The 26,138-nt window shown below is 39.1% G+C and overlaps 2 protein-coding genes and 1 long non-coding RNA gene across 8 annotated transcripts in view; 2 read left to right on the top strand and 1 right to left on the bottom strand.

Annotated features, from left to right (window-relative positions):
* Window positions 1-12,983, top strand: part of FLNB (filamin B) — an 82,435-nt gene extending 69,452 nt beyond the window's left edge. For all 5 annotated transcript variants that reach the window (XM_087923806.1, XM_026723531.2, XM_087923804.1 and 2 more), the window contains 14 exons: window positions 61-189; window positions 1,131-1,304; window positions 1,661-1,819; window positions 2,052-2,255; window positions 2,779-2,931; window positions 3,308-3,430; window positions 4,698-4,964; window positions 5,227-5,364; window positions 5,457-5,572; window positions 7,857-7,989; window positions 9,894-10,070; window positions 10,301-10,519; window positions 10,816-11,019; window positions 11,382-12,983. In XM_087923806.1, the coding sequence (XP_087779932.1) occupies window positions 61-189; window positions 1,131-1,304; window positions 1,661-1,819; window positions 2,052-2,255; window positions 2,779-2,931; window positions 3,308-3,430; window positions 4,698-4,964; window positions 5,227-5,364; window positions 5,457-5,572; window positions 7,857-7,989; window positions 9,894-10,070; window positions 10,301-10,519; window positions 10,816-11,019; window positions 11,382-11,569 (2,384 nt within the window). In that variant the 3' untranslated portion in view covers window positions 11,570-12,983. The remainder of the gene's footprint in view (window positions 1-60; window positions 190-1,130; window positions 1,305-1,660; window positions 1,820-2,051; window positions 2,256-2,778; window positions 2,932-3,307; window positions 3,431-4,697; window positions 4,965-5,226; window positions 5,365-5,456; window positions 5,573-7,856; window positions 7,990-9,893; window positions 10,071-10,300; window positions 10,520-10,815; window positions 11,020-11,381) is intronic.
* Window positions 2,122-4,629, bottom strand: LOC148126849 (uncharacterized). The gene is made up of 2 exons (XR_015741635.1): window positions 4,545-4,629; window positions 2,122-2,322 (listed from the first exon to the last, which is right to left on the bottom strand). It is a non-coding gene; the product is annotated as an uncharacterized LOC148126849 (long non-coding RNA).
* Window positions 12,984-17,411: 4,428 nt separating the features above from the next.
* Window positions 17,412-25,456, top strand: LOC113450172 (protein SPMIP1). Of its 2 annotated transcripts, none has more exons than XM_087923803.1 (2): window positions 17,412-17,925; window positions 21,625-23,811. In XM_087923803.1, exons 1-2 carry the CDS (start codon window positions 17,487-17,489, stop codon window positions 21,717-21,719), a joined length of 534 nt encoding a protein of 177 aa, XP_087779929.1. In that variant the 5' UTR covers window positions 17,412-17,486; the 3' UTR covers window positions 21,720-23,811. The 2 variants fall into 2 exon arrangements, with proteins under 2 accessions (XP_087779929.1, XP_026577116.1); XM_026721331.2 differs by lacking the exon at window positions 21,625-23,811 and adding an exon at window positions 25,256-25,456 and having other exon boundaries at window positions 17,415-17,925.
* Window positions 25,457-26,138: the final 682 nt, after the last annotated feature.

Here is a 26,138-nt window from a genome sequence, read left to right as displayed (position 1 = left end):
GTAAAAGCATTAAAATCTATGATACTGTGTGTACTGATGATAGACTTTTATCCTCTGTAGAGAGCCCCTTACAGTTCTATGTGAACTATCCAAATAGTGGAAATGTGACTGCTTATGGACCAGGCCTTGTCTATGGTGTAGCAAACAAGCCAGCAACCTTCACCATAGTCACAGAGGATGCTGGTGAAGGTGAGTATTAGCTTTTTAGCCAGGAAATTTTTTTTCCTACCAGTTCGGTGTGAGTGCACACTTTGCAGCATTTGCAACTCACTTTCTGCTGCAAGCCCTGTGTGTAAAACAGCTGACGCACGGCAATCAGCTGTGCTGCGTGAAGCATCTGAGGTTGAAAAACAGGAAATAAAGGTCAGTATAGAGCCAGAGGGCCCAGCAGCTGATCATTGGAGCGAACCAATTCACTCACAGATGATCATGGAAGATACTGGTTTGGCCGAAACAGGCTAAACCAGTAAAATACCACCACTGCTTTTAGCCTCAGTACACCAAAGATGAAGCAAATTCCATTTGAGTGTGTTCTTTAATTTGCAAGTAAGCATTCATATGAGATTGAATTGCTGACTTGGAGTTATAAAGATATTTTTTAACAATGAATATGGGCATAATTCCTCATGTCAATATCTTATCCAGGAGTGCATTATGATAATCATATTTGCTTAGGCACAATATTTCTAAAAGGGGTTTTGCTACTTTGCAGATATTACAATATTACAAATATACTTATCATATTTAAAGGTTTAGACTGAGAGTTTCTCATAGGCATTGAGTAAGCTTTGTGAGTAAGTTTGGAATCTGTTGTTAAAACATCACATTGAAGAGATAACAACAATAATCTAGGAGAAATTATGCATGCTATGTTACAACATTAGCATGCAATGTTTGTAGATCAAGTTCATCATTCCACTTCAGTCAGCTTGGCAAGCATTAATTCCCATAATTAAATATGATGATTTGATTATGGAGATGTTTAAAAAGAAAACCATATTACTTGATCAGAAAATCTTCCAAGAAATCCCCACACATCTGAAACTGCAAATTACTCTTCATAATTTCAGCCTAAGTATTGGAAATATACATAGGACAACACTAGTAATGTTTTTCACCCAATGTGACAGGTGGCTTGGATTTGGCAATTGAAGGTCCTTCAAAAGCTGAGATCAGCTGCATTGATAACAAGGATGGCACTTGCACAGTCACTTACCTGCCAACACTTCCAGGAAACTACAGCATATTAGTGAAGTACAATGACAAACATATCCCAGGGAGCCCATTCATTGCCAGAATCACAGGTATGAGAATATATATGGACCAGGTTTCTGATCCATACAGTGTGCTAGATACAGTGTGCTACATGGTTTAGTTTTAACACTTGAACATTTTAAATATGTTAACATTTTCATAAATTCCAACAAAGCTTGAGATACCAGTAAAATGTGGAAATGTCAAGATTTTAGCCAAGGATTTACTATAAACGCATTAGAAATTAATAAGGAGCATATCCAGGTTTTCAGTTGGACTGTGGTCTAATGATGTCCAATTTAGAGTTTCCATTTCTTCAACCATAATGCTCCATCTAGGAACCACTGAACTAGAATAGTCTTGGTTATGTGGTCTACTGGTCTTAATGGGATTCTTCTTTCCTAAGATGACAATAGGAGGCGATCCCAAGTGAAACTTGGCTCTGCTGCTGACTTCTTGTTAGACATTAACGAGACTGATCTTAGCCTCTTGTCAGCCAGTATTAAAGCCCCATCTGGCCGAGACGAACCTTGCCTTCTGAAAAGACTGCCAAATAACCACATCGGTAAGTCTCTGAACTTCTAGGGAGGCTGTGTAATTGTTTATGGGTTTTTTTTTGGTCAAGATCACAGTTAAAAGCTGATAAATAGCTTAAATTTGAATCTCAAATTTTGTGAGCACTAATGCTGCCTGCAATATCAGACCCCTGCTGGGAGGGGGAAAAGTAGCCAAGGTGTTGCTCTCTTTGTGTTGTGAGATAGAGAATTGAAATCTTTTTGCCATGTTTTATCCGGCAGGTATCTCATTCATTCCTCGAGAGGTGGGAGAACATTTGGTCAGCATAATGAAGAATGGAAGCCATGTGCCCAACAGTCCAGTGTCCATTATGGTAGTTCAGTCTGAGATTGGTGATGCAAGTAGGGCAAGAGTTTCTGGTCGTGGCTTGGTTGAAGGTCGCACTTTTGAAATGTGTGACTTCATTGTCGATACCAGGGATGCAGGTCAGTAATACAAAGCCTCTTCATTTGCATGGACTTCTTATGGCTTAACTTAGGAAATTGCCTATTCCTATACATGTAAGAAACAGAAAGAAATACAATTGACAGTTCAGTTTATTTGCCATTGTTTGAAGCAATTTTGTTCAACTCTGCAGTAAGCAATAACATTGTCCAGTTTCTATCACTGGACAAAATTAAAACTTTTAGTTTAATTCCTAATTTGAATTGTAAATTGTCAAGCTCAAAAAGATAGAATGCTTGGTTCCCTGAGACTGCGTACAAAATAGAAAAAGTTTCAATGGTGTACAGTTTTGATAATTAATATATTATTGTTATATATAACTCATAGCGTTATGGTGTATACTATATATATTATACCCAAATCAAATATTTGGTGAGCTCTGCCCATGAGCATGTCCTGACAAAAGAAACTTGTAATCTCTTGATTTTTAGAAGCTATAACTTCTAGGAAATACTTTGTAACTGTTCATCATTATAGGTACTCACTCTGCCTCTTCTCTTCTAGGGTATGGTGGAATATCATTGGCAGTTGAAGGACCCAGCAAAGTGGATATCCAGACAGAAGATCTGGATGATGGAACATGCAGAGTGTCATACTTTCCAACTGTGCCTGGGGTTTACATAGTGTCAACTAAATTTGCTGATGAGCATATCCCAGGTAAGAATGAAGGGAAAGTTAGTTAAGTTAAGCTAACTGTTTTGGTAACTCACAGTATTACCCTTTTATATTCCTAACAGTGCAAGTAGAGCATGATTATCTGGACTGTGAATTCAGTGCACTTTATTTAATTCAGTGCTCTAGGTTATTTAACATAACTCTTTTCAATGTTGAACTGTGTAGTGTAAAAGGATGGCTCTCTTTGTATTCATTATCAAACATTAACTGCTTCATGTTTAATTGTTATGATGTCATCATACATCGTACAAGTCAGACTTGTAGCTAGTATCTTTCTGAAAACTCTACCTACCTAAATTTTGGTATCTGCACTGTTTCTAAGTGGAACTCAACATGGTCTTGTGTATTTTAATTAAAGGCAGTCCTTTTACTGTGAAAATAAGTGGTGAAGGCAGGGTCAAGGAAAGCATCACACGCACCCGGCGAGCTCCCTCTGTAGCCACTGTTGGAAGTTTGTGTGATCTTAACTTAAAAATTCCAGGTAAGTGTTGTCATTTAATAAACATTTAAATGAATAGGGCCTAGACAATAGCAGAGTGATATTTAAATAAAGTGGGCTATTAGCAACCTTAAACGCTCATTAACTTGATTCTGCTCTACTGTGTTTGCTTGAACAGAAACAACTTGAGTTCTCCCAACAGTCAAAAGAACTCGCAATAAAAATGGTGGCTGACCCAAAGATATTCCTTGATTCCTTGGTTGAGAGTGGACTTGAACCTGGGCCCTGCCCAAGTTCAAGTCCAACCTCATAAGCAATGACTGTTCTCCATTCATAATTAATCTTCCGTTTTTCAATTCCTCATTTGTTTTTGAGCAAAAGCATTAAGTGTTTGGCCTTTCATGCCTTGTACATAGGTTACAATTGTACATTTAATGATGGTCCAAAATTATGACAGCCTTGGAAGCAGTGCTTTTTATCCTATAAAGCTCTTTATCCTACAAAGCCATCACAATGTGCTACCCCCATGGTCATGTGATTGCAGTCTGGGTGCTTGGCAACCTGTTCTCACGATTGGTTGCCAAAAACACCTCTGTGATCATGTGATTGCCATTTGCAATTATCTCTGCAAAGGCAATGGGGAAGCAAGTAAGGAAGATTGTAGACTGCTGCTACATGCTGAGAGAGTCCTTATTTCTTGGGGCTGGCCTCTTCCAAAGATTCTGAGCTCTGTTCCTGCACCCCACTGAAGGAATTCCTTTCCGTACATCCACACCCCTTTCAGCCAGCCCTCAGAGATAGCAGAGAGTGAAATCCAAGCAGAGGGACTTCATAGTGAGGAAAGGAGCACCAGATGCCTCAGGCAGGTGGAGGAGGCCCACACAGGCTACGCACAAGAGTCTCTTCACTCATGGGCTGAAATCATATTTGGATGTCAGCAGGAAAGATTTTTAGCTCTTGAATACAACTTCCAGGTATCTCTCTCCCCCCGCCCCGCCAATGTACCCCACACCCTTAGTTTGTACTCCATCCACTTAACAACCTACCAGTCATGAGGGCAATCTCATGATGTCTCATTTAATGACTGATTTGCTCAACAGCTGTGATCCCGATCCCAATTGTGGTCATACGTCAAGGGCTACCTGTATCTACTTACTTCTTTCATCCTTACAAGTGTCTTTCGTTGACTGTAGTTATGGGAGAAGGGAATCACTCCGATTACATGTATGCCTGGCGGAATACCTGTCTGTATGGAACTTCACAGGCTGTAGTATTTCAGCGTTGTTTCCTTTTTTTTTTCTCCCCTAAGAAATAGATATAGTTGATATGTCGTCCCAAGTAACCAGCCCATCAGGAAGGATTACTGATGCAGAAATAGTCGAGCATGACAAAAATACATACTGTGTCCGCTTTGTGCCACAAGAAATGGGAGTCCACACGGTGGCTGTGAAATACAGAGGGCAGCATGTGCCTGGCAGTCCATTCCAGTTTACAGTAGGGCCTCTTGGTGAAGGAGGAGCCAATAAAGTCAGAGCTAGTGGTCCAGGACTTGAAAGAGCAGAGGCTGGCATCCCAGGTAAGACCTTTTTCTGCTTTATTCCAACCTTCTCAATACCTTTTATTGGCCTGAACATCTTTTTTTTTTTTTAGTTGAATGTATGATTATATTCTTAGAACAGGATGATTCATCATTGACTGGATATGAATCTTTTCACACAACTGCTTCTGCTGGAATATATTTTGGGATAACACCACTCTGTGGCAACCAATGCCAGTATTACAAGAAAGGGATGGAGGGAGTCACGTGTCTGCCTCTAATTGATTTATTCTGTTAACAGCTGAGTTTAACATATGGACAAGAGAAGCCGGAGCTGGTGGTCTTTCCATTTCAGTGGAAGGGCCAAGTAAGGCAGAAATTGCTTTTGAAGACCGCAAAGATGGATCTTGTGGTGTGTCCTATACTGCTCAAGAGCCTGGTAGGAGATTTAACTGTGATGGAATAACATTATAACTTGGAGCAGGTTGTTTGCTTTTCTAGTTTGCTTAATGAAGTTTTTGTGTCTTTCAGGTAACTATGAGGTGTCCATCAAATTTAATGATGAGCAAATTCCTGAAAGCCCGTACCTGGTTCCTGTGATTGCACCTTCAGATGATGCTCGTAGGCTTACTGTTATGAGCCTTCAGGTGAGACACAAGGAAATATCTCTGTAATTTACCACAAGCTGATTTCATCCTTGTTCTCAGTGTTCTTAACCTTCCTAGTGTTGCTTCTTTGGAGAATATCTTTCTGCCTGGAGAAAATAGAGTTTTTAGTTAAGAAGCAGTGTTGTGCAGAACATAGCTTGATCTCCTTAGTAGATTAAGCTTTAGGTACTGTACATTGCTATTCACATTATTTTGCCACTAGACATTTAAATTGTAAGTGCACAGTAATACTTGTAATGGCCAACCTGTAGTACTATGAGTTACTCTACTATTCATATTTAGGCAGAGTAGTGTAAACTAAGGCTAAGTGTGTTTTGAGGATGCAAATAGTTGAACAAGTAGGGCCCTAGAGTGAATATAAAGCAGTAATTCATACTAGCAGGTTTCTGAAACCTAGAAAATGCATGGTTCAGATAGTTACCCAACATCAGCACGAGGAAGAATGAATTCCAGTTGTCATATAGTCAGTCAAATGGCTCAAGAGAAGCCACTTAGACCACTGTCTTTTAAGTTTAAGATGACAGAAACACAGAAGATTTTTACATTAAGGTTTGACCAAGCTAGCATGAGTAAATTATTGCTGCACTTTGAAATAACTATGTTAAGTGGTATACTCTTGAATGAACTGCTTTGCAAATATTTTGCATTGGTGCAGGTTTCTAGCTAAATCACATAAAAAGTACTACAAGGATGTGAATTAGCGGCTGTGGTATTGATGTTTTTCTTGTGTTTCATTTAAAGACTCCTGACAGAATGTGGATGTCAGCTAATTAAAAACCCTAAAGAGGGAAATAAAACTAATGAGAAGGCAGGGGCAGTGAAACAAGAAATTGTCTTATTGAGAAGCCTTTTGCATTTTGAACAGCTCTTGATTCACTTTTAATGCCTTATATGTACGCTTGCTCAATAACCATTTATTTCTCTCTTGAGGGTAAAGCTGAAAACGTAATCTCAAGTAAGGCATGAACTGAGAGCAGAACATTCCAATTTAAAACCATGGTGAAGTATCTAGAATTTCCTAGAGTCTGAGGCAGAAGTGGGCCATGCAACAGTGTCTAGTGATAAGTGTTGCCCAACAAATACAGATTTACATATTCTTTTAGTTCCTTTTTTATAGTTCCAGGGATTCTCAAAGTACTGCATCTGTTTCCCATGGTGGAAAGCATGATTTCCATGAAGAGAAAGCTGCAAGTATCATAATCAACCATTATCTGATGCTGCTACTGGCAATACCTTAATTATATGTTAACAAATGCTAACATATAATATATAATTAACATATACTGACAGTATGTTAATTATGTTAACAAATGTTAGAAATAATATATAAACAATATGTTGACAAAAGGGACAATAAAAAGCAAAGAAGGAAACAAAAAGACCAGACCATATTCCCAGCAGTCAAAACTCAGAACCAGGGATTAACACCAAACAGTCAAGCAGAAAGCAACACTCTAATCAAAGAGACCATGGAGAAAAACCCCACACATACTAACATTGGCAGGGCAAGCTCATGTAAATAAACAAGTAAACCCCCACACACTGTAGCACTGATGATGATATTGGTACTTAGTTTGGTAATGAAACATCTGCAAGCAAACAACCAAATTCAGAGAGCATCAAGGTTTCTACAAAATATTAATTGGCAAACCACACTAAGGAAACTCAGATTTCCCACAGAAAACTAAACATTTCAGGGATTAAATTGCTGAGTGCACCAAATGTCTAGTACTAGTTTTTGTGTCAGTATTCTAACTTCTAGGCTTGCAATGTTGATGTTCTGGCTAGTGTGTGTGGTTAGAATAATTTAGAATAATAACTCTGAGCTATCCCTTACTACCTTTCTGTATGGTTCTGCACTTTCTCTCAAGATTAGAATTAACCCCGAAACAGAACTTATGTGTTTAGAGTCGGAAGCACAGAGAGGATCTTACATGATTCTGCCTAGTTATTTCCTTCATGGAATAGTGAGTGACACTTCCTTAATTAAGTTACATGGGTAAGTAGTAAGCAGTCAGGCCAGGGTTATTTGGGTATTTTATGGAACACAGAGTTACGTTTAGAATAAAGTTGATAAGTTCTCTGATATTTTTGAAAAATTCAGTACAATATAGTTTGAAGACAACCATGCTTTGTTTTTCTATTGCTTTTTAGGCAAACTGCCCTTCTATACCTAGAGGTTTCAAAGTATTAAACTAATTTGCTATATTCCATGTCAACCAAATGACAGTGTGCTGTGATTAATCTTGAATTGCTTTCTTAGGAATCTGGGTTAAAAGTTAACCAGCCAGCAGCATTTGCCATAAGGCTTAATGGGGCAAAGGGCAAGATTGATGCTAAAGTGCACAGCCCCATTGGAGCAGTAGAAGAATGTCATGTTTCTGAGTTGGAACCAGGTGAGAAACTGCACACAAGCTCTCCAAAAAACTCCAGCAATCTAGAACATAATAGCTAAACGTTAATAACCAACTTCTCTTTCCATACACCTTAATTTACCAGAATGATGCAAATCTAAAATTGAAAGAAAGAGTAGTGTTTGCCATCTTGATGTTTTAGAGGAAAAGTGAAATATTATTCATTGGAATTTAATAAAAAAAATGCAAGGTAGTATGCTGCTATCTGCAGCATCCCAAGTGATCTTTCTGTTTATCCTGTTGCATTGTTTTTGCCTTTTTAAGGTATTCTAGCAATATCCCATTGGAAGAAGTTAGCCCCATCTTAAGTTAATGGGACTTAATTCATTGTATAATTCTAAATATGTTTCCAGAATATTTACCAGGCTTAATTACTGCTTTTCTAAGCAAGGACAATATTCTAATATTTAGACGTATTCATTATGAATAAATGAATTTAATCTTTTCTAATTGTCTGAGGAAAAAAACCTGTTCTCAGTGAGAGTCAGCGTTTACTGCCATTGGTGGTTTTATCTTGTCTCAAGAAAATAAACAGGTTGCAGTTAAATCTGGTAGCAAAGCAGTGAGAACAGAATTAATTGTGACAAATCAAGCATTCACAAATCCTAGTCAATTCAGCCATCTGAAATGATCTGGGCTGATTTCAAATCACCCAATGTTTTTAGGACCTGCATGCACAAAATTGATTACTTTTCTGAGTCAATTCCAATCAGTTTTGTAGACTCATTCGTCCCGAATGAAAATCCCATTATGAGTCTTTTCCTATATAGGTAGTCCTTGTCTTACAACTATTCGTTTAGTGACTGTTCAAAGTTAGAAGGCCACTGAAAAAAGTGACTTGTGACCAGTTTTCAGACTTATGACAGTTGCAGCATCCCCATGGTCACAGGATCAAAATTGGGTTGCTTGGCAACTGGGATGTATATATGATATTTGCAGAGTCTCAGGTCATGTGATTACCATTTGTAACCTTCCGAGCCTGCTTCCGACAAGCAAAGTCAATGGGCAAAGCCAGATTCACTTAACAACTGCATGATTCACTTAACACCTCCAGTGATTCTCTCAACAAATGGGCCAAAAATATAATTGTAAAATGGGGCAAAACTCCTTGCTTAACAATGGAAATTTTGACTCAAATGTGGTCATAAGTTGAAGACTACCTGTAATGAGCAGTAGGAATAACTCTCAGGAGGAAGACCCACTGTCAAGACAACCATCAGATAGAAGAAACCTTAGTAGGGTCTCAATCTGAGAATACATCCCAAGACTCTCCCTAGTTCTCATGAAGATAACGGGAAATGCATTCAGACTTGCAAAAGTCTGATACCATAAACTTATAATAAAAATGTATTGACCTGCATAACTTTCCTCATCTGATTAACTCTGAAAGGCTGAGAAAGTGATAGATGGTTCTCCTGTATCTTTTAGAATCCATATAATAAATTCGAGCTCACCACTTCCTTTAATAACTAGTTCCCTTGGTTAGAAAATCTTCATTCATCAGTAGCCACCAATGAAACAAAGTGACCCTTTAGGTCTTTAAAAACATGGTTTTATGCAAGCCTACCCAGAATTTTACTGAATGTACTGATTCTTATTGGTGCAAGTAGTTCTCAAGTTGTGGTTGCAAGTCGAAGACTACCTGTAGTTTGACCTGTCATGCGTTTCAGCTTCCAGTTACCCTGAGCCAGCCTTCCCCAAAGTGGCTCCCTCCCGCTGAATTGGGATTTTAAGATCCTACCAGCATGGCTTTTGTAATTCATGAAGTTTCAACCTGAACTAATTGGGAGTGAACCAGGTTGAAGAAGAAAGGAAGTTTGGAATGTTAAGTATATTTTTTTCCAGTAGAAGGTTCCAAACTAATTATTTAATAATCTACGTTACAGATAAATACGCTGTCCGATTCATTCCACGGGAAAACGGCATCCATTCAATTGATGTGAAATTCAATGGGAGCCATGTTGTAGGCAGTCCTTTCAAAATTAGAGTGGGAGAACCGGGTCTTGTAGATAGTCCAGCTCTTGTTACTGCCTATGGACCAGGCTTGGAGAATGGCACAACAGGTAATTTCTTCTCTAGATTGTTTTTGATTTAAACTTAATACATCTGGTTTTTGCCTAAATAAGATTATCTTTCATCTCATTTGCAAACATTGCCTTCTCATTTTCAACTGGAATTGCAGTGCTGATTAAGAAAAAAGCAATTTTGTAGCAGGATGATGGCATTTGTAGGGCTTATTGCTACATGAAATGTATGGGTTTACATCCATATTTCTTATTTCTTTGCTTTCCAGGATTACAATCTATGTTTACTATAGACACTACAAAAGCTGGTCCTGGTACTCTTGCCGTTACAATTGAGGGGCCATCAAAGGTGAAAATGGATTGCCAAGAAGCTCCGGAAGGCTACAATGTAATGTATACGCCGATGGCTCCAGGAAACTACTTGATTGGAATTAAATATGGAGGACCTAATCATATTGCTGGTAGTCCTTTCAGAGCAAAGGTGACAGGTAAAAATAATCTCAACTATGATGGCTGGGTTCACATCATGTAAAACAGGATTTTTCAGACATGGTTTCCTGATCAGCCTGTAATGCCAAGCAAACCATAATGCTTAGTTCATGGCTTGTCACATTTAGGGCTTAGGCCTGTGTGTGAATAAGCCCAAAGTGTCTTGAATCAAAGCATGAGCGGAAGGATTGTAAAAATAAAGGTGGTTCCCAATCGGATTGTAGACTTGATACACAACTGTTTTATATAGCTATACATTCTTGTGGTGAACATATACATGTTGTGTTGTTTTTAGGTCAGCGACTGGTTAGCCCAGGCATCTCAAATGAGACGTCTTCCCTTATGGTGGAATCTGTGACTAGGTCAACCACAGACACCTTCTACAGAGGCATTCCCAAGTCATCGTCTGATGCAAGCAAAATTCTTGCTAGGGGTGCAGGGCTCTCTAGAGCCTTCGTGGGCCAGAAAAATTCTTTCTCTGTGGATTGCAGCAAAGCAGGTAATTTCTTTTTGAAAGCATGAGCTCATTACTAATTTGACAGCTGCATCTGAGTTTTTAAGTTTACTTAAAACTTTATAAATAAATGTTCATTACCTCTTCTTATGTCTCAGAGTGCTACTTAGCTCTCCTTGGTAGCTGGAAATTAGATACTACATCACAGTAACAGGCCTATATAGTGACTGAGAAGTGTTGCTATTTCTCTTTAATAGAGTAGTCACCAGGGCTGCCTGTGTTCATTTGGATTGGGGCTATGTCTCCGCAGAAATGAAATGCGAACTGAAGTTCTGTGGTTTTCAGTGATGCTAGGTACTGAATTCTGCTGCAATATCAGTAACATTAACATTATCTTTGCGCTTTAGGTTCAAATATGCTGTTAGTTGGTGTCCATGGACCTACAACACCTTGTGAAGAAGTATCTGTGAAACACTTGGGAAATTACCAGTACCATGTAACATATATTGTCAAGGAAAAAGGTGATTACCTATTAGCTGTGAAGTGGGGCGAAGAACACATTCCCGGAAGTCCATTCCATGTTACTGTCCCATAAATTCCTCTTGTTTCTTCCCAAGGAAAACCTTACATGCAATACTGTGAGCAGTTTTGTGACCAATGTATACAGATAACCTTTAATGAAACCCAAATTAAATATATTTTAAATTTGTTCTTTGCCTTAAGCATCTTTGATATATGCTTTGTAAATTTGTCTGCTTTAGTTTGTACTGTTCTGAATCAAAACACAATCATGTAATAAATAAGGGCACTATGGTTTTTTGTTTTTGGTGGATTCTGGAATTTACATGTTAAACTGGAATTTATCTTGAGTAAATTGGTATCTTAAACTACTGACTTGCAATAGGTGTTGTTTTTGAATTGGAAACATTTCACTTTGCTGTAGAATGTCACTATGACTGCTGTCAGTTAAAATTTTTGTGTAAAGACATTAGATGAAAAACCCGGTACTTAATATGCCCTTATGTAGTTGATATTCTTTTTCACAGCTAATAGTGAAAACTGTAATTAGTGTTACCTTTAAACACTAAAACAATTTGCATAATGGTTGGCTGTTTACATTTGGAGGGAAATTGATGTTTTGTTCCTTGAAGGAAACCAAATGGATGTCTTACCTTATTCTGGAAGCCTTTATCACTGATGCTTTATGCAGGTTTGGTAATGGACGTTGTAACTGTGATTGCCTTGAGCGATAGAATGCCACATTAAGTTGATATTCTAGCAAAGATACACACTGAAAGATGCTTGAAACTGTGACTGACTGTATGCAATCACCTTTACTCCAGCTGTTTGTGTATACAATAATCTAAGCCTCGATGATTTCCTTTGGTAATGCCTGTTAATGACGAGGTAAAGGCTAATCTAGGCAGTTGACTGTTATGTGAAACTGAATATTTCTACTAATCAACAGTGCAAATTAAAATTGATTGAAATAATTTGGTTCAAGGAGTTCATGAACAAATCCTCTTAAGTAGGGTATTTGTGGGGGGGATTAGAAAAGAACATTTATGACCATTCTGGTTTTCAAAACAACAAAAAGAAAAAAAAAGAAACCTTCCAAATATTGAACTAAATGGTTTTCAAAAGCCCCTGGGGCTTTGTTTTTCTTTAGCAGAACTATTAATGTGCTTGATGGATGAAGATACTTAATGGAAGTAATTTAGTTATTTTCTTTCTGTTTAGTAAAAGATTTCTACTTGGTCGGCTTTATTTTTATAATTTTGTATCAATGCACTAAGTCTAAGCACAGCTTCTTGAAAAGAAGATGGAATAGCCAGAACTTTTTTAAAAAAATAAAAGCTGGACTGTGTGCCTTAATGTGAAATGCTCACCATATTGTAAACTATCAGAAAAGCAAAATAAACTGGAATAAATGTAATATTGTATCTCATAACTTATTAAAACCATGAATGTTTGCTTCAAGAAATAAAATGTGCATGTTAAACAACTGAGATGAGTTTCTGCAATAATTAGTTTTGCCCTTTTAACTTAATGTCATGGCTTAACCTGAAATTCCCACAGGCAACTTTCAGTGGAAATTAATAGCATACGGGAGTCAGATGCTTGGCAAAGCAAATTAGTTTTAATTATGGAGCAAAATTAGCAATATATGTAAAAGCAAAAACCACGATGTTGACCACGAAGGAAGAAAAGATATGAAAATCCATGCCAAGGCAATTCCTTTTTAAGCCAACTGAAAGAGTACAAAGACAAATTTCCAATAACTCTTCATCAGGCAATATGGTTAAAAAAACAAGAGGAAAAGAAGAAAGGGAAATAAAACTTGAATTAGTTTAGAATCCTGAAATATTGTAATAGATATCTTGTTCTGCTACAAACAAAGCTCCAAAGGCCAGCCTGTATGAGTAATTCAAAGTCTGAAGTTTATACCTGGGTCAAAGATAGATAAAAGGCACTTAAGCTACAGGAACCACATAGCCTTTGGTGATGGTGCTGAGTTAATAAAAACTAAGACTATGAAACTGATCCTTTAGCTGGGAAAGCAAGCCAATCCGGATGGATGTTGGATGCTACTACTTCTGGTCTGAATTGCTGTTTGTTTGCATCATATTCAAGGAAGCCATAGTTTTGCTAGCTCTAGACAAAGATGAGAGAAAATTGCATACTGGTAACAGCTCCATACAGCTCTATATGGCATGGTGAGGTCAAACATCTACAGAAGAAAAAACATGTAACACACGGGTGTCAAACTCAAATTGCTACACTGCCATTATGTGATGTATTGCAATGCTTTTTCCTTTTGGGGAGCTGGGGTGGGTGTGGCCTGTGCGTGACCCATCTGGCCCACAGCCCACCAGTTTGACATCCATGATGTAACATTTCAACCTCTCCACATCCAAATTGATGTGTCAGATTATCAGAATTGATTGCCTTTAAAACTTAAAGACCCCATCTCTCTCCAAAGACTATCCTCATGGAGTGAACAAGACGATTTTTTTTGTACTCAAACCAAGCCCAGTGAAAATTGGCTTCATTCAAGACTGACCAGAAATTCACTTTGGATTCAACTTTTCACATGGAAATAACTATGCAGCAAGAAATTATGAGTTTGGTAGTTCATGAATGAATGCTATTTAGTGTATGATAAGTATCAGAAGAAAAGTAAAACTTTGATGGGGGTATGGCAGTGGCCTCATAACTGGATGTCCAGTTCAGCTATCTAGGGGATTGCTTCTGCACTTAAATGCTAATCATGTGTTTGATGTTTCGAATACAAAGTCAGCTTTTCACATTGGGAGTCCTAACTTTACTGAATAGCTACTAATTGTATATTTGTGCAGCATATATACCCATGATTAGCTGGTTATAGAGAAGATTTTGCATCTGCAATTCACTACTGGGTTTACTTCACACTAATCCATTGTTTAATCTTGTTTTGTTGTACAAGCCTCTATTGGTTGAATTTACACATTGTGCTAAACCATAAACTAGCATATAAATCTTAGTGGTTGACGTCACACAAAATAGCCAGAGTCAAAACCATCATGTTATATGTTAATGTATTGCTTGTCCTGTTCCGATAGCTATATGTACTGGCATGCCTGTAGCAAATTTCCTAAGACATAAACAACAGATCCTTTAGCCAGAAGGGCACCATTTTCTGCAAAAGTCTTCAAGCATCAAATACATTTATGGTAATGGGGTTGCATGAGAGCAGGTCTATTAAACCAGAATCTAAAAATTCTCATTCTTTCCTATGCTTGATCTTTGTCTTCAATAGTATACCACTGAAGTGGCATCTTCAGGGTAACAGATGCCTCAAACCCCAAACCAGGTAAACTTAAGCAGAAATAAAAGACAATCTAATTCTTTTGACTATATTAGTTTACCAGTGGAGATACTTATTTTCTGAATGAGCAAAAAGATTTTCTTCATTTTAGATCAAGAACAGGTGCTCTCCTTTTGTTCTCCAACTGCTAATCATTTACTTCCAATTTGTTTTGTTTTGCTTTGGATGACTTCAAAAACTGGATATTATAGGAAGGTAAAAGTTAATAACAGGCCTTAGTGAATTAGTGGGAGCTGTATACATGTGCATAAGGATGAATGTCATTCCACTGTTTGTTTCATCTCAGAAATTGTGTTTTCTTCCTGTAATGACTTGTGTCTACACTTTTAAAATTTTCTGCTGAGGAATCTCTAATGTTCAGGACACCATTGTGGATGGATATGGAGCATTTGACTGAGCTGAATTAAATGTGAATAGGAAATGGCAGATGGGTGTAATTGGTGAGGAGGTGTAACAACCTACTATCTACACAGAAAAAATTAAAGTGCAAAAGCATCTTAAATTGGAAAGGGGACCAAAAGCAACAAAAGGACTTTTTAAAAGTATTAACTTCATCAGTACAGTAAAAGGAAGAAAAAGAAAATGTATGAATCCGTTGTTTAGAATCCACTGGTAGGAAGGTAACCGTTCATAGGACAGAAATCCTCAACTTTACTATATTTTCCATCCTAAGGGAATGATTTTAAAATACATTTAAACACAACAATTGTCGCAAGGAGGGAGTGGCAACCCAAGCAAAGCAAAGAGATGGTAGAGCATATTCAGTATCATGAATGAATTTAAATCACCAATTTGTTCTGAAACCTTGAAGATGCGGATAATTATCTCACAGCAGCTTTCTGTGAAACCATGGAGGAAATGTATAAAACTAAAGAACTGGAGAAGGCCTATAAGGTGGATTGTTCCAAGCAATCAACTCCTTAAGTAGTCTAAAGCTACTTCTATTGAGATTAGCTACAATAACAAGAATCTTGCAAGACAGATTGCTGTACTCCTCCTCCTTATAGTTCACTGAATTGGGGAGATTTCTGTCTGAATCACTTCCAGATGTTATCTGGATATTCTGGACTGTGTAGCCCAAATGCCTAGGGAAAAGAGCCTGCATATGTTTGCCAAGGTAATCTTCCTTACTCTCTATAATATTGGAGTGTGTACAGAAGAGAGTAATCAACGTAATAAAGGACCTGGAACAGATAACTCATGAAAAATTATCAGAAGCATTAGGTACCTTTAACCTGGACAACAGAAGACTCGTGAGGGATATGACAGCTATCAAGTATATAAAGTGGTTTCGCATGGAAGTTGGAGTAGAACAATGAGGTGTTGTTACAAGGGACAGGACAAGAAAATATGGGCCTGAATTACAAAGAACTAGACTTCAAGCATTAGGAAAAATATTCTCAATAATAAGTAAATCTGTTGGATGGTGTAGTTTCCCTCATGGTGAGAGTCTGATGTTAGAAGCAATATGTATGACAAAAATTATTTTTTCCTGCTTTCAATAGTGGGGGCAAGGGGATAAAAATACTCATTTCTTCTAGCCTGGCATATTTAAAATATTTGACATATTTTCTAATAGAACATGGAAAATAGATACAGCTACCATAAACTGTAGCATTCTTTTTGCCAAGCCTTGCCAAGGCACAAGACTTAATTGAAGGTTGTGGCTCAAATTCGTCACAGTTTACCTCCTGAAAACAAAACTCTCTCATTTCTTCCACGGTGTGATGAAGCCTTACCAGAAGGAAATCACCTGGTTGCTCTGGAGTCTTTTTTTTCTCTAGCCTTCTTTCTCCCCTTCTCACTCCCTACTCCCGTGTTCTTGGCTGAATTCTGGTTGGACTGGATTCATGCTTGCAAAGGGCAACCATTCAAAGGCATACTAAAGGGCAAACGAAAGATTTATCAGTTCCAGATTTGGGACGTGGTTTGGTACAGGTCTTGGAAAAGGTTTACCTATGCTACTACAAAGGAGGTTGCACTGAAAAAGCAGTTTTTTAAAAGGTTGTAAAATACAAAAAAAAACAACTGGAATGGCCCAGTTTTGTAGGGCTGAACAAGAGCCAGGGAAAAAAAACACTCTCCACGCAGGATAGTAGCCAATGCAACATTTTGCGGCTTCTGCTGACAGCCATTTACATTTTCCCTGGGTTGGTTCCAATACAACTTAAAACCAAGGATTTGCCAAGTGTATTTGCAAGGAAAACACAATTGGCAAATCCATTGCTTGCTTATGTACAATTTAAAATTAAGATCAATGGTTAAAATTGTCCTCCCCGTGTGTGTGTGTGAGAGAGAGAGAGAGGGGGGGGGGGAGAGAGAGAACACGTTGACACACAAATGTTCAGGGAGATGCCTTTATTGTTTCACTTTGGCTTACAAATTGGATTTAAGGCCAATTCTTGCACCAAAATCAGCACTGCAGCCCTTTGGCGTTCCTCTCCTTCCATGCACAGACAGCCTTAATGCAACAATAACCTAGCAACAGTGATGGGGAAACAAGGCAAACCATTGGCCTGTAATTTGAGCCTGGCTTCACAGACCCTTTTGTGCCTGTATCCTTGGACACCAGAAGATTGAAGTGATAAGTTATACCAAGCACCTCCAACAATCCTGCACCAGTGCTTGCCTTTGCTTGCAGGCTATGAAGGGCCTGCTAACTAGCCAGGAACAGGATAGCTGGAGGGAATTGATTAACAAGGAGGTTTTCTGCAGAATCAGCTGGAAGGCAAAATATGGACGAAAATACCCCCAGCGCCCGCCCGATCATGGCATCTCCAGGCAAAAGTGTTTGCTGCCTGACATCTACTTTCCCAAGGAGGACTCAAGCTCTGGAAATCGAGAAGGAGCTCCCCAAAAGGAGGACCGGCAGGAGCCAGCAGAAGAGAAGGTCGGGCTGAGTCTTCAGGAGCCTCTTCCAGAGATGAGGGTCCCAACTCCAGAGACCACACAGCTGCTATATAAGGGCTTCTCCCATGAAGGCAAAGGAAGGCAGCAGTACCTCAAAGAGAGAATGATGAAGTCTCCTGAAGAAAAATTTTGGTACCCGGTGCTGTCTTCATGGGAATATGGTTGGCGCTTAGGTAAGCAGGGTTCCCCACTCTGATGCTCCTGACAATAAACCCAATTTATTGATGGCAATTCAGCTCTAGCTGCTAAGATTTCAAATCCCCCTTACTAAACAAAAGAGTCTTTTCCCACTTGCTTTTCCTACGACATTCCCTTCCTCTCATTTCCCACCAACTAATCAAACTTAGGCTCAACTGGAATTCAAGTAGCATTTCCCCCCATTATTCCAACAGTATCCAAGGAAGATCTCAAGATGTGTAAAATTTTGGTCAGCCACGGCTGTGGAAGGTAGTGACTTTAGGGACTGAGAACAGAGGTAACAAATAGTGGGGAAATAGTGATAGATATTAGTAACGAACACAGCAAATGTCATGTAAGTACTGCTTTCAACTGACACAACCAAGGAAAAGGAATCTCTAGGCAGTGGCCAGGACATATCTCAACATATTAAGGTGCATTTGGATGCTAGAAGAGCAGGCACCTCCTATGGCACCTTCCTCCCATTCCTTCCTCCCTGAGTTATTCCTCTTTTGCTGCCCTTTCTCTTGCACCAGCATCTGGATTTGTAAAAGTTTGTTTGGCCTTTACAGTATCTCATTGACCCTCCTTCTTTCTCCTCTTTCATGTCCACTTCACTCTCCTCTCACATGACATCTTGTCAGAACTTGAAATCTGAGGTTACCAGCACTGCACGGGGCCTGAATCAAAGGCAGCATATACATCTACCTAATAAATAAAAATATAAACTGTCCTTTGATGGAGCAGAGGAAAGAGAAACTTCTAATTTGCCTGGAGTTTTGCTACCCAAATCTGGCAGTGCCAATAAAAATTCCAGAAATCACACACATAGTTAGAGAGTGAGGGAGAGAGGAGAAGATAGACCTGACTGTATATATGTAAAAGAGAAAAGTGTAGATAGGAGTAGGAAAGAAAAAGGCTGTGTTGGTTTGCTGGAAAGGTTTGCTGCTTACTGAAGCTGAATGTAAAGGCAAAGCTGCCTCACAACATTTTGTCCAGGGACGTAAAGATAATATTTGCTAAGACATTAGCTAACTTATCTAAGACATCGAAGCAAAAGATTCCATTTAAGACTAAATGCCAAAAAGAGCCCACATTCATAATCAGGCTTAGGCAGAGAATAGAACAGAACAGAATGGAACGGAACAGAGCAGAGCAGAGCAGACTTTTGGCTTCATGCAAGGAAAGCAGCAGAAGTCTTTCTTTCTCTCCCCCAAACTCCACCAGAAATGAGTCTTTGTGAGACTTGTTGCACTGGTGCAGCCTCTTGGAGCAGGATTCCTTGCAGGATCCCAAAGACTCATTTCTGGTGGAGTTTGGGGGAGAGAAAGAGAGACTTTTGCTGCTTTCCTTGCGTGTAGCCAAAAGCAGAAGAAGAAAGATATGGAAAGAAGCAGGTCAGTGGCTAGGCCAGGCACATGGGGCATGTGGGGTAAGTTCCCCCCTCCACCCTTTCCCCCCCCTCACTACCTCATGTTGTTCGCAATGCAAGGGACGCAAGGCTTGTGTTCCCATGGGCTATGGGGGTGGCACAGCCTTGTGTTCCCATGCAGCCTGGATTAATTGCTTTGGGGGTGACTTTTCTCTCTGGACCACCAAAATTTTCTCGCAGACCACCAGCGGTCCCTGGCCCACTGGTTGGCGACCGCTGTTCTCGTCCAACCCCCTGCTTAGGCAGGAAACCCTATACCATTTCAGACAAATGGTTGTCCAATCTCTTCTTTAAAACCTCCAGTGTTGGCGCATTTACAACTTGTGGAGGCAAGTTATTTCACTGATTTATTGTTCTAACTGTTAGGAAATTTCTCCTTAGTTCTAGGTTGCTTCTCTCCTTGATTATTTTCCATCCATTGTTTCTTGTCCTGCCCTCAGGTGCTTTGGAGAATAGCTTGACTCCCTCTTCTTCGTGGCAGTCCCTGAGATATTGGAACATTGCTATCAAACATCAGTCATTATGATAGGGACATCAGCTGCAAGGAAAACTGTTTTTGAAAAGTTGGCTGGATTACAGAAAGCTGCAGAGAACTGGTCTCTGCAGGCTTGAAGACTATGTACCTATAGATATTTTCATACTTGGAAGTGCATGTAGTAAAACTTCACTCTTCATTAATGTCCTCTTCTTCTAGGATATTTTACTGACTTTCCTTGCCCTGTGGCTCCCACCAGCCTAGCCACTGGTAGCCAAAGCCCAGTTGCACTGCTATCCTCCCCCTCACACTTTCCCACTTGTTAAGACGTATGTGAGGCTGGAAGGTGTTGTGCTGGGCTCCCCAGTGTTTTTTTCAAGGGATCCGCTATTAGTGAACCCACCCTCCAGAAATACCACCCTCCCAGGAGTGTCAGGACTGTCAGCAAGTGGTTAACACTGTGGGTGTAGATGTAGGCAAAGCTTCAGAAGTGAAGTGTGTCAGCAAAGATTTTTGAGATTTGTTATGATTGCAGGCAGGATTAAGATAACAGTGACTGGCCTAAAAGACGCAAAACAGAGCATGGGAAAATGCAGATGCTAAGATGTTACTTCAGGAAGTATGATGATTCTTGACTGATTTTTTTCCAGTTTTCTTTTGTCATTGAAATGGAGGCAATTGTTTTATAGAAGTATGGAGGGAAGAAAGCAAAGATCTCATTTTAGAATAAAATTAATTTCCTTCTCTGCCAAGAAATGTACATCTCCCTCACTCTGAAGAAGAAATTAATTGTTGTTGAATAATACTGTGTTGATTTTTGACCTAGTTTCCCTTTTAGATATATTGTATATTTAATATTAACTTCAGATTTAATGGACTTGTATTTTAAATAATCAGTTTTAGCATTTTGTTTTATAGGAATCCATCCTTAGTGTTAATTTAAGTCTTATGTATGGAATAGAAATTATAAACCTAGTTTTTTGCATTGGGCCTACATTCCTTAAACATACCTCAGCAAATCTTTTTCTAACTTGATAATTTCCAGAGGTTTTTGGACTATGATTTCAAGAGGTTGGCATCATGAGGGCATATAGACAAATAGAAAACAATTACTTTTCCCATGGATCAGGTCAAAGTACTAATACATTTGCTTACTTATCTTCTAAACTTTGCTTTATTGCAACTGGAGTCATTTTATTAGCTTATACGCAGAAATCAGAACAGCTCTATGTGCGGTAGTGGTGGCATTATGACCACTACTAGAGTGGCTTTATATATTGCTAAAATAAATAAAGTACTGTAAATACCGAATGTTTGTTCTTTGATCATAAAGTTAAATTGGTCTAGACGAGGGTTTCTCAATCTTACCAACTTTAAGATGACTCCAATTCCCAAAATTTCCCAGCTGGCTTGGTCTAGAACTTCCTTAAACTGATGCTCCCCAGATGTATTGAGTTTACACCTGACAGAAATCTCAGCTGGGAATTCCAGGCTTTCAAAGGGAGTCTGCCTGGAAAGCAACTGGTTGTGTAAGGAATGTGAACCCACACATAATATCCTTCTGAAGCTCTTTTTAGCCTTTTCAGCTTGAGATTCGCTGGCCAATTTGGCATTGCTAGGAGAAAGAATTAGGCTTGCTCAGCTAACCACTCTCTATAAATTCATTTTTAATGATGGAATCTGTATGAAGTTTCAGTATCTTCAATGGAATCGTAAGACCTAAGCATAGATCTGTTTTTCTCATGCCAGGAAGTTGCTGACATGTTTATCTTCGTCTTTTCTTGTCAGCTAATGAATCATGGCTGTTTTACAATGGAAACGGGACATTATGTCATTTAACAAGTGGATTTCTGCTCAACGTTATTCAGACAAGTTTACCATGATAACTACAGTTGCGGGCTCTACAGCTCTAAATGTAAAGATGTCTGCTTAAAAATGCAGGAAAAATGTATTGAATTTCTGCATAGCGTGATGCTGTTATAGAGGGGGGCATTGAGTCCCCCCCAAATGCTTTTTATTCTGTTCACCAACCCTTCCTTTGGTTCCTGTTCAAACAGTAAAAATCTTATGCCTTGTATAAGTTTTGTTCTTCATAGTGGCTTGTTTCGTGCCTTATTATTTTACAAGTCATATTTTGCTCAGTGGGAGCTATAGAATAGCAGATTCTTAGGCCAACCCCTAAGGGAAACCACGCCCCCTCCAGTCTGTGAACAGAACAGGTCCCTGATACTCAAAAGGTTGGGAGCCGCTGCCTTAGGCAATTCAAATGTATTCAAATTGAGCAACCAACAAAGCAGGATTCTTCTTCCTTGTCAGATAAGAGGAAACCATGGTTACTTGCTCATTGTAAGCATGCACAGATGTCTGTACTGGAGCTTTGAGAAGGACAGGCCATCACTCTTTGCAGCTATAGGTGGTGATCTCACAAGCAATCAGTTTTTCAGGGCAAATAATTCCCTGATGCGGATTTCATCACGTCAGGAAATGAATGACATGTCTATTGTTCTCTTGCCTTATCAGATGATGAATTGTGTTTGTTGTGCAGATGGATCTGAACTTGACGTCATTTGGCAGTTGAATTCTGTTAAAAATTGTTCTAGCAAGTTTACCTTTCCAAGGAAGCTGTGGCTAGGGCATTACGATATGTCCAGATGTGATGGTTGATGCTTTCTGTTCAAACATACCTCAGCAAACATTAAGAAGAAACTGCTCCTCCCTCTCCCAGTCCATCCCCCCCTACTCATCTCTATCTATTTATCATCTATCTATCATCTATCAAATGGCGTAGGGTCACCTGCTTGGGCGGGTTGGATTACATAACCTACAAGGTCCCTTCCAATTCTCTCTCTCTCTCTTATCTATTTATTTACTGTTGCTTGTTGCTATACCAAAAGGCATCATTGTGTATAAGTTAATGCATAACAAAATAAAACAGCAAGCTTCTGAATCCTGCCAAGCAATTAGATCATCCTTGCCTAGTAGGTGTGGGATTAAATGCTAATTTCTATTTGTTTTCCAGTGTACCTTCTGATGACAATTGGTTAGATTATGGTGCCTGCCACCTTGCTGATGTTAAGCCCTGCTCCTCCCTTGCTGCCTGGGAACACCCATAATGTGGTATTTGCGGGTTCTGGCTTCTTTCATTGGAATGGCTACAGCAGTATTGCACATGTAAAAAAGGAGGAAGGGTCTTCCAATGCAATGCCATAATGCTGCTTCTTTTGGTTTGATTCCCTCGGCCTCCCCAGACACATGGACAGACGCTAACCTTAAAGAAGACTGACACTGTATACAATGATAACAACAAAACACATTGATACCTTTTTATTCTGTTTTGAAGGGCTTGCTTTTCCTTTTAATATTCACAGGCCCATCTTGTTTTTAATTTTAAAAAGAGTAAAGCAGAGGTGGGAATTCTACTAGTTCGCATCTATTCGCTAGAACTGGTTGTTAACTTTCTAAGCAGTTTGGAAACCAGTTGTTAGAAGAAATCTTTTGGTTTTTTCCACTTTACAGGCCCAATCCTGTAAGGAAAGCATTCCTTACACTCTGGTGTTGCTTACAAAAACTGGCTCTCTGTTAATCCTTATTACATTCTTGGCAGGACTAGACTTCCTGTCTCCGGAGCTTCTCTAGAGTTTTTTTTTTTCTCCTTTGCTGGTACTTTGCTTGCATGGAGCCTGAAATTGACATATGTGTAGTCATTTCACTTGGAAACCTGACAGCTTGACTTTCTTAAAGGGGAAGGATTGTTTTAAATTTTTTACACTGTTGTTGGGAGGAAATACTCCTTTGCTGGAGTTAGAAGAAATAATTGAATAATGAAGCAGAGCTGCCAGAAAGAAGCTTTTAATGACAAGGAACCAAGATGAGTGACTTTCAGCAAGGATTCTTTGCTAGCTAGAAAGACTGACATTCAAATGTGAGTTTACATATCCTTCCTGAATTTTGGTCTAACGCTGGTTTTTGGTGAAGTTTAATTCTGTCCTTGGTGACATTTAATCCTATGTTTATTGATGGGATAATTTTCCCTATTCAGCTTTGTTTGGAAGGAAAAAGATTAATCTCTGTTCCTGAAAATAAACTGGGTTGAGAAATCTGGCTAGTTCCTGTGTCTATTTGTTCTGATAATTGGTTTAACAAGCAACAGCTACTGTTGTGGTTTAATTATTTGTTTTGTGTTTGAATTTTTTCCTGCCTCGAGTTTTTTTATCTGGGGAGGGGGTCTTCTTTCACTGCTTTAGTGGTATCTGGCACTGTCCTTTTGGAGTGTACTTTCAAGAGGCAGGATGCAAGCTTGGCACTGATTTTTTTTATTGCCTTTCTGGGGGACATGTGACCTTTCCTTAAATCTGGATGATTTCCTTAGGATATCTTGTGAGATGAGTGAGACCAGTTAGTATCTTTAAGTGGTGCAAATGGTTCTAAGGATTGCTTTTCCTGAGTGTGCTCTTTCTGGAGAGCTTAAATGACCTCTGGGTTTCACTTTATGAGCAAGAGTTGGCTGCTGATAGTTATCATTGCATTTTAACTATTTTAATTCCTCAAGGTAACTCTGGCTTGCAGGTATTTTTAATCATTGGTATTTAGGGCAGGTTTTTGCAAACAAAGAAGCTTTTTGTATTTTTGTATAGGTAATCCTTGACTTTCAACAGTTCATTTAGTAACCATTCAAAGTTACAATGGCACTGAAAAAAGTGACTTATGACTGTTTTTCACACTTACAACCAGAGGTGGAATTCAAAATTTTAAGCAACTGGTTCTGTGGGCGTGGCTTATGTAGTGGGCATGGCTTGGTGGTCATGTGACTAGGTGGTCATGTTATTGGCTGGGTGTGGCCAACTCAATTTCACTCACATCGAGGCATGCATCTCCTCACCTGGCCTCTCATCACTGTGGGGATGTGTGCCATTGTAACTTTTAATGGTCACTCCACACAAGCAAAGTACCAGCAAAGGAGGGGGAAAAAACTCCAGAAAAGTTCCTGAGACATAAGAATGTAATAAGGGTTTTACAGAGAGGCAGTTTCTGTAAGCAACACCAGAATGTTTCCTTCCTGCCTTCCTGACAGGATTAGGCCAATAATTTCTTCTAACAACCAGTTCTCCAAACTGCTTAGAATGTTAACAACCGGTTCTAGCAAATAGGTGCGAACTGGTAGAATCCCACCCCTGCTTACAACCATTGCAGCATCCCCACAGTCACGAGAGGCCAGGCAAGGAGAAGCGCTCTTTGATGTGAGTGATAGTAGAATTGGCCATGGCCATCCAGTCACATGACCACAAAGCCACTCCCACCAACTAAGCCATGCCCACAGAACTGCTTGTTAAAAAATTTGAATCCCACCCTGGATTAAAGTATTAACTACAACTACCCCTATTTGACTTGTTAATATATCTCAATTTCACCTTTATTTCAGGAGACACCATTAAGGACATCAGGACACCAGTTCATGGAAAATCTTGCATTGTAAAGGATACTTTCTACTTCAAAAATGGGATCTTCTACACTCCATCCAAAACTGACAAATTAGCATGAATACTGGCTGAAAAAAAGAAAAGAAATGTTCACTATGTTGTTATATGAGTGCTTATTGCGATATTAAATCAGAAGCCCTGCATGACCTGGATCCAGATTTAATCATACTTAGAGTCAACCTATTTAAACCAGCAAGGTCTAAATGAATGGTGGTTAAAGTTTCACTGATTTCAATGACTCTGTCTTAAGTTTGATCATATGCAGATCCAACTCTCATTGCCTCTATTCACAATTTCTATTAGCCTCTTTGTTATGTGCAAATGTGTCTATACAACGGATTCGTTGTCATACACATGCACATATACTCCACACACACATATATTTTATGCAAAATATAAAGAGAGACACCCGAGGGGGGGGGAATTCCACACCATTCAAGCTATAGAAGTAAAAGAGCTGAATCTTTTATACTTTCATTAGTGTCTTAAACTAGAGATAGTCTATTCAGTTTTAGAGCTCAGCATTCTATAGAAAATAGAGGGTATTTTTTATTTTAAAAATATCTTGAATGTATGAAGGAACAAAGAAATGAATCAATAAAAAATATGCACAGCAAACCCCCTCCCCCAATAATGAGTTTTTCAGTTGCAGTTTCCATTGACTTTATGAAACTAGGGAATCATTGTCAATGTCAGGATAATGTCAGGATTATGTGCTGCAAGTTGACTAGGCAATCATTTACAAAGGAAAGGAAAGAGCTTCAATCATCCAGAGTCCAGTCCCCATCAGAGCCAAAAGAAGTCTGGGGTGGGTGGATGGGTGAA

This window comes from Pseudonaja textilis, chromosome 2 (assembly GCF_049901715.1).
Source record: "Pseudonaja textilis isolate UNSWEBS1 chromosome 2, rPseTex1.2, whole genome shotgun sequence".
Lineage (NCBI taxonomy): Eukaryota > Metazoa > Chordata > Lepidosauria > Squamata > Elapidae > Pseudonaja > Pseudonaja textilis.
This window is presented reverse-complemented; position numbering and strand designations above follow the sequence as displayed.